Source organism: Nelusetta ayraudi, unplaced genomic scaffold (assembly GCF_046127955.1).
Source record: "Nelusetta ayraudi isolate G7.1 ecotype Tasmania unplaced genomic scaffold, CSIRO-AGI_Nayr_v1 ptg000002l, whole genome shotgun sequence".
NCBI classification, from domain to species: domain Eukaryota; kingdom Metazoa; phylum Chordata; class Actinopteri; order Tetraodontiformes; family Monacanthidae; genus Nelusetta; species Nelusetta ayraudi.
In genome coordinates, this window is record NW_027466052.1 from 1532219 (window position 1) to 1540000 (window position 7782).

General features: G+C 46.6%; 1 protein-coding gene across 1 annotated transcript in view; it reads left to right on the plus strand.

Moving 5' to 3' along the window:
- Nucleotides 1-7782, plus strand: part of e2f8 (E2F transcription factor 8) — a 9504-nt gene continuing 1722 nt past the window's right edge. The window contains exons 1-12 of the mRNA XM_076035543.1: nt 1-288; nt 1431-1686; nt 2105-2261; nt 3062-3406; nt 3703-3864; nt 4546-4690; nt 4848-5071; nt 5308-5389; nt 6059-6527; nt 7010-7282; nt 7554-7689; nt 7780-7782. The exon at nt 7780-7782 is cut by the window's right edge and continues 311 nt beyond it. Of these exons, the coding sequence (XP_075891658.1) occupies nt 1507-1686; nt 2105-2261; nt 3062-3406; nt 3703-3864; nt 4546-4690; nt 4848-5071; nt 5308-5389; nt 6059-6527; nt 7010-7282; nt 7554-7689; nt 7780-7782 (2176 nt within the window). The 5' untranslated portion in view covers nt 1-288; nt 1431-1506. The remainder of the gene's footprint in view (nt 289-1430; nt 1687-2104; nt 2262-3061; nt 3407-3702; nt 3865-4545; nt 4691-4847; nt 5072-5307; nt 5390-6058; nt 6528-7009; nt 7283-7553; nt 7690-7779) is intronic.

Here is a 7782-nt window from a genome sequence, read left to right on the forward strand (position 1 = left end):
AGCGCCGAAAAATAGTGGCGGTGGTCAGTCAGTCAGACGGTCTCACAACTGGGCCAAACTTTGCACCGCTGTAATAAAGTTGACCAGGACACTTACCGCTCTTTTTTTGGGGGGGTGCAGAGAACCGGGAAGACCGCGGAGTTTGACACCTGGCAATCGATGCTTAAATCATCATCATCATTATTATTATTTTTAGCTCCCTGGATTAACGCTGGACGTATTTACCAACATTGCCGTGAAGATCGGATCTTTCCAGAACGAGCGGGTCGTTTTTCCTGGAGATTTGGGGTGAGTCGAGACGCCTTTTAAAAATTCATTTAAAAACCATTCTCGAACCCTTGTTAACGGCCAATAACATAGAACAAGCAATGAAGCATAGTCACTACTTTGGTTTCTTGCCCTTCGTTTCACGTGACGGCTCCTCCCCTCTCAGACCTGATTTACTTGCTTTATTAGCATTAATCAACAATTAACATTAATATTATTTGTTAAAATGTTAATGAAACGTCTTTCAAATGCAACCAAAGGCCTGGCTTGTCCGGTTTAACCAGCCTTCTCTGGTGTTTGCGCCTTCCGTGTGTTCCGACAACAAGTTAAAGAAAATAATCGTTCGCCTTTCTTAAGTCCTGGTGAAGGTGTTTGTGAGTTTCAGTTCGTCTTTGGCGAGGGTTTTTTCATCGAGTGTATTACTATTTTCTGTTTTCACGACGGAGTGGCCAGCGTTTAAAAACGTTCCGCGCCAAGGATTCAAAACCCGTTTACCTGCGCGGGATACGACTTCCACTTCCGGCTGCGCCGCAACAAACGGCGCTCCCATTGGCTGCCTCTCGCCGGAAATAGGGCGACGCCGCCGCGTACGTTAGGCCCCGCGATTTGCTGGGAGCCACGTCACTCACCGCCAACATCGACTGTTTTGATTTTATATTATATTAAAATTGTTTTCGTTTTTCTTCTTCTTTTTTGCATTCATGTAAACTATTTCCTCTCGGACGAAAGTTTATAACCGTTCCGATGTGCACGGTTACAGGAAATGCTTTTAAAACGGGGATAGCTTGATGCTAACCCGAAGTTTTAAATATATCTTAAAATAGCACCAGTGCCTGTATAAAAATATTTAGCCGCCAAATATGTCTTTACCCATCGCGTCACTCACACTCACGATTTAGAAATAACAACCAAGATTTGGAATCAAAATAAAATGAAACATTTGTTTTAAGTTAAGTTTCTTTTGTTGATTATTTATTTTTTGTGACCACTGCCTTGCTTAATTGTCAATTGAGCTTGAAATGCTCTTAATCGAATTGGTTACTTTTTTTTCACAATGATTACCAGAAGTGGGAATCAAATTTCAGTAATTTCATCGCTGTCTGTTGGGTTCGCAAGTATGACCTACTGTTTAATTCCCATGTTTTCTCTTTTTATTCCTGAAGGAGATGAAAGTGTAAGCTCCCTGCAGTAGCTCCAATACAGCAGATACTCCAGAAAACAGAAAAATATTTATCTGCCATGGGTCCCCTCACCACTCCCAAGAAAGGACGGGACAGCAGGTCTATGGTTCCCTGTGATCCCTGGACGCCGACCTCCAATCTGAAGATACTCATCAGCGCAGCCAGTCCAGACATCAGGAACCGCGAGAAGGAGCTGTGCAAGGACTCAGACATGCAGGACACCGCTGACATCAGCCAGGTGTGTGTGTGTGTGTGTGTGTGTGTGTGTGTGTGTGTGTGTGTGTGTGTGTGTGTGTGTGTGTGTGTGTGTGTGTGTGTGTGAGTGTGAGTGTGAGTGAAAATAGGCCAGAGCTTGGTTGTGCTGAGGAATTGTGAAAGAGTAATAGCAATCAACTTTTATTCATTTATTTGTAAATTGCTAAAGCACATATATAGTTATATGTGTGGGTATATTTTTTGTATATGTGTGTTAAAATATACTGTACATAAATTATTATGTAGTATTTATTTACATAAATGGTATTGCATAATTTCTGTGGAAATCATTTTAAATTTGAAATATCTTTAAATCTATAATAGAGAACCATTTTTGCTGCTCTCCATATAGAAAAAAAAAATAGCAGTCTTATAGCTGGAGGTTTTTTTTTTTCTAACAGGATGTTGAAAACGGGGAGGAGTGTGAGAGGGGGATGAGCAGGAAGGAGAAGAGTCTGGGCCTGCTGTGCCACAGGTTCCTGGCCCGTTTCCCAGACTGCCCCAACGCCGCCGCCGCCGCCAACGACATCTGCCTGGACGACATGGCCACAGAGCTCAGTAGGCCTCCTCTTACTCGCTTTCTGCTCCCCATCATTAAGTTTCCTGTGTTTTATTTCCCCCTGTTTAAAGTTGCCCAAGTTTAATAAGTGTGGTGAGGGGGAAAGAACATATTGATTCGTGTCAGGATCGTGATTCTCGCCCTCTACATTGGATTTCTGGAATCGATTCGTAAACGTTGTAAATTCCCTTCCTCCCTGCTGGCCTCAGCTCATTTAGGTCATTTTATTTATGAACAGAAGTTTTACAGTTTAGTACGCGTTGAATTTATTCTCGTCGCCTCTGAGAATTGAGTCAAACTTAAAAAGTTTCAACAAAAAAAGAAATCAAATAAATGTATGTTATTTGTGTACAGTTTAGTTTTTCTAACCTTCTAGGATAGAAGTGCAGTTAGCCTCAGGTTTTAATTTGTTACAATTTTACTGATGTAACACATTTAATTCATTGTTCACCCTGATAGTGAAGAAACGTTGAACCTTTCGCCTTGACTTTTGATTTTTAATTTTGTGTGTTTAAATCATGTTGCCCTCAGCTGATCAGTGGCATCCAAATTTAACCAAAAGAAGAAAAAAAAAATCACATTGTACAAACTGTTTTGAAGCCCTAATTTGCCCTAATAATTATCACACTATGCATTGTATCAATTTTAAAATCAAGAATCACTCAAATCGAACGGTGACCTCACGAATTGGAATCAAACTGATTTGCAAACACCCAAAGATTCACATCCCTACTGAATTAACCTCTCCAAATGTTGTTCTCTCTCTCTCTCTCTCTCTCTCTCTCTCTCTCGCCCTCAGATGTGGAGCGCCGCCGCATCTACGACATCATGAACGTCCTGGAGAGCCTGCACATGGTGAGCCGCTCGGCCAAGAACCGCTACACGTGGCACGGCCGCAGCAAGCTGGCGCAGACGCTGGCCATCCTCAAGCACGTGGGCGAGGAGCAGCGCTACGGTCAGCAGATGCAGCACATCCGCCAGCACCTCCTGGACGGGGAGTTTGACGAGGAGAAGGAGAACGTGAAGCAGCAGCAGAAGGAGGAGGAGGACGAGGAGGAGGTGGCCAGGCCCGAGGCCAAGGGGGAGCAGCAGGGCCAGAAGGAGCTCTTCTTCGTGGAGCTGCCAGGAGTGGAATTCAAAGCTGGTGAGGAAACAGAGGGGTTGAAATGTTGAAAATGTGCTTTAATGTCAACTGAAAATGAACAAAAGTGCGAGAACAAAATATCTCTCTGACGTCCTCTTTGTTGAAGTAACTCTTCCCAAAATAAATGAATGCACAACTTTTTTCTAGAATTAACAGTTACTGCTATTTAAAAGCAGTTTAGAGTTGTGTTATAAACAACAACAAACAAATTGTACACAAATCTGAAACTGGATGTGCAGTGATCAACTCCCCCCCTGCCCCCCCCTCCTTTGTTCCCCTTCTGCTCCTCCGTCCAGCCTCCGTCAACAGCAGGAAGGACAAGTCCCTGAGGGTGATGAGCCAGAAGTTCGTCATGCTCTTCCTGGTGTCCAACCCGCGCGTGGTCAGCCTGGACGTGGCCGCCAAGATCCTGATCGGGGAGGAGCAGGGAGCCAACCAGGACAAGAACAAGTTCAAGAGTGAGTGGGGGAACTCCGGCGTCGGCCGTCTTGTCTTTCAGGGCGCCTCGCGTCGTCCTGACTTAAAGCGAGCAAGTAGGGCTGCGAAAGCAAACCAGTAAGAATCGATGTCATGAATGATAATTACAGAGTGTCGGCAAGGAATTCTCGGGACTGATTTGTTGTGTTACATCGGCTGTCTCCTGCCTCTGCTGGTGTTTTGACTCCAGCTTGACCAGCGTAGAAAGAGCGTCGAGTTAGCGTTAGCCTTAGCGCTCATTAATGACGGCGGTGGAGCAGTGAGTGAGTTCAACTTTGCGTGTGTGAATGTAGAGTGTACGTTGTGTTGTTGTTGTTTTTTGTGAGTCTATTTAGTTTTTTTGTTTAGTTTTTTTTGAGTGACTGATGAATGGAGAAGAATTTAATTTTCGGGAGTTTTGGGATCTGTATTTGTGCACTTTTCAGAGGATGTTCTGAGTGTGAGTTAATGAATTAAAAAGGGTGGAAATTCATGGATTGATCAGATAAAAATAATCCACCACTTGATCGATGATGAAAACAATCATTAGTTAGTAATTAGCAATGAATGCTTTGACGGGGTTTTGGCAGAATTCTGTTATTTATTGCCAGCCTGCTTTTATTTATTTAATTTTATTGTATTCATTCATTTTTTTTATCTTCCTCTTTGTCCCTTTCTCGCAGCCAAAGTGCGGCGCCTCTACGACATCGCCAACGTGCTGCGGAGCCTGAAGCTCATCGATAAAGTCCATGTGACGTGTGAGGAGAGGGGCAGGAAGCCGGCGTTTGAGTGGGTCGGACCTGAAGACTTCCCACCAATCAGAGGTGACTATGTCCTTCACCTGCAGTCTCAACACTGTGCTACTATTATGAATCTTTATTTAACCGGGTTGAATAAAAACATTGAGGTCAGGACCGCTTTTCTTTTGTTTAATGTTTATTTATTTTTATCCCTTATCATCATCTTCCCCACCACCACCACTAACCACACACAACAACACAGCCGGGAGTCCAGCAGGGGGCAGCAGGAGTGTCCTGGAGCCACGCCCCCTCCCGCTGGGGAACTGCGCCAAGAACCTGTTTCCCTCACCTGGCGCCACCAAGCGCAGCTTCACCCGACACCCGTCCCTCATCAAGATGGCCAAGAGCATCCAGGACGACCGGCGCAAGATCAGCTCGGCCCCCAGCAGCCCCGCCAAGGGGCCCCTTGGTGAGTGAGCACACAGCAGGGCTCCCACTGGGGTCACGGAAAACCTGGAAAGACCACAGAATGATGTCTCTACGACCTCCCTAGTGGCCACATGTATGATAGAACAGTTGTGGCTCTGCCCCCTGCAGGTGGAGGAAGTGTGTGTATGTTATTGAACCTGAATATGATTATAATATTTCTTCTTCTTCTTCTTCTTCTTCTTCTTCTTCTCCTTCTTCTTCTTCTTCTTCTGCTAGGTGATGCATCCACCGCCGATTTCCCAAGCAAGATGGCTCAGCTAGCAGCCATCTGTAAGATCCAGCTGGACCAGGAGTCAACGTAAGTCTGATTCACTCTCTTTAACCCCCTGGGAGCTCTTTTTGAGATGGCACTTTTTCAAAAGCTCTGATGACATTTGCGGTATTTACTTTGTACGACGAAGCTTCCGCCTCTCGGAATAACTGCAAGCGTTGCCACCTTGCTCTGTGGCGTTTCCAAGTTTTAAAGTATCTCCACGCAGCTAAACACGTCACGTCAATGCGTGGGAAACGTTGGCGAGCAGTTGGCTAGTAGTAGCCACAGCGCCACCGCTAAAACAGCCTGCTAGGCTTGCTAGCAAGCTGCGAACAATGGAATGGATTTCCAAATTGAGGAATGACCTTATAACGTTGTCGTCTCATTGAGACTGCTCCTGCTCCTCCGCCTCCGTTCACAAATTCCTTCCAGCAGGCAGAAAAAAATCACTGGAATCGGGAAAAGTTTGCAGCTGGATCAGAAATTTCTGTACAAATGTAGAGAATCAAATTAAAAAGTTGTCAGGTAAAGAAATACGCAAGTAATAGTACAGATACCTGAAAAATCTACTTAAGTACAAAGTATTTGTACTTGGTTACTTTCCACTTCTGGTCTTTTTCCAGTTGGTTGAACGCAGCCCTGACATCGTCGTCTTCCTCTGCTTCATTTTGAGTGATTGTTGTTGATCTTGGCTCCGCCCTCTTCCTCGTCCAGGACTGACTCTGGACTCCGGACGTCCACCCCAGTGTCGTCCTTCTCCAGCTCCACACGCCCACCTCAGGCACCATCGCTCACCCCAACCCAGGGGGGTGTGGCCCATCTGACCCCGCTGACTTCGCTGGTGGTCCCGCCCACCGCTGCTGCTGCTGCTTGTACTACGACTGCCCCGCTACAATGCTCCTCCTTGATCCCCGTCCTCCTCCCTCAGCACACTAGGGGTGGAGCCTACGCTCTCTACCTGCCCTCCTCTTCTTCCTCCTCCTCCTCCTCGTCCTCCGCCAGGCCCAACCCTCTCAGCAGGCCGCAGCCCACCAGCCTGGTCGTGCGCTCCATGACCTTTGAGGACAAAAGTGGGCGGAGCCCCATGGCCCCGTGTGTGGCCTCGGGCCACAAGAGGCCTCACTCAGACTCGGTCTCAGGGAGCAGCCCCCCACTGGCCAAAAGGAGCAATGCAGGCTTCAAGGTAAAAAAAGAAATGATCATCATTATTATTATTATTATCATTGTTATCATTGTTATTATTGTTATTATTGTTAGTACTCGGAATGCACTGATAGCTCTTTTTTACAGGACGAGTAGAGTACGAGTACTTGCATTTCAGTACTCAATGACACCAATTACTTTGTAAGGTCATTACACATTACAGAATAACTTTGATTTTCTTCTGTATTTTTCCAGAGATGTTTTGTTATTTGAACAACATTCCTCAGCGTGTTTCAGTGCAGTACAAAAACAAATTTAACAAAATTGTCAAATACATACAACTGGTATCTGCATATATTACAGAGAGTACACAACCCCAGTGTCCGTACCAATACCCAATACTGGTATTGGTATTGGTGCATCCCTTCTTATTATGATTGTTGTTATTGGGCTTTTCTGTCATCACTGAGGACATAAAAATAAAATCTCCTCTTCCTCTTCCTCTTCCTCATCCTCCTCCAGGACTCCTCCCCCAAGCTGGGTGAGATCCTCCAGGCTCGCCTTCAGGGTGGCCGCTGCAGCCTGCAGCTCTCCAGCAGGCCCTCGCCTCGCGCCCTCCACCTGGACCCCGAGTTCGTCAACACCCCTGGTGCTGCTGCTGCTGCTGCTCCAGGGGGAGGCCACACCACACTGGAGCAGAGCCTGGAGACGCTGCTGGACGCCAGCTGTGACGGCGAGGCCTCGCTGACGCCCCTCCGGGCTGTGCCGCTCACGCCAGGACAGCTGCAGGCAGAGGTGAAGGCTCGAAACACTCTGTAGGAACTCCTGAGCTAGTGCTGAGGCTAGTTAGCCTGCTGGCTAACACAGCAGGAGAGATAACATAGCCGATCCTAACGAGCCTCCGGTGGGAAAATTAATTGCTGTTGTAGTCAGTTAGTTAATGGTTGGCCGTTAACTAGTGTGTGGGTGTGTGTACTTACATATATATATCATAATGTGACCATGTGGCCACCAAGAAGCCATGAGAGTACTCACTGTGTGTGTCTGTGTGTGTGTGTGTTTCCAGACTTTGATACCAGCAGGATACCTCATCCCGATTTCCCAGCAGCCTCTGGTCTGTGACAGGGAAGTGCAGGGTTCAGGAAGCAGAGGCAGCAGTGCGTCGACACCGACGTACAACATCTACCAAACCCCGACGGCAGGTGAGTGTGTCAGCCAATCAGAACAGAACAGCTGTTTGGTGGAACACTTCCTGATCTAGAACCCCCTGTCTGTGTGTCTCTCTCCCCCAGGCT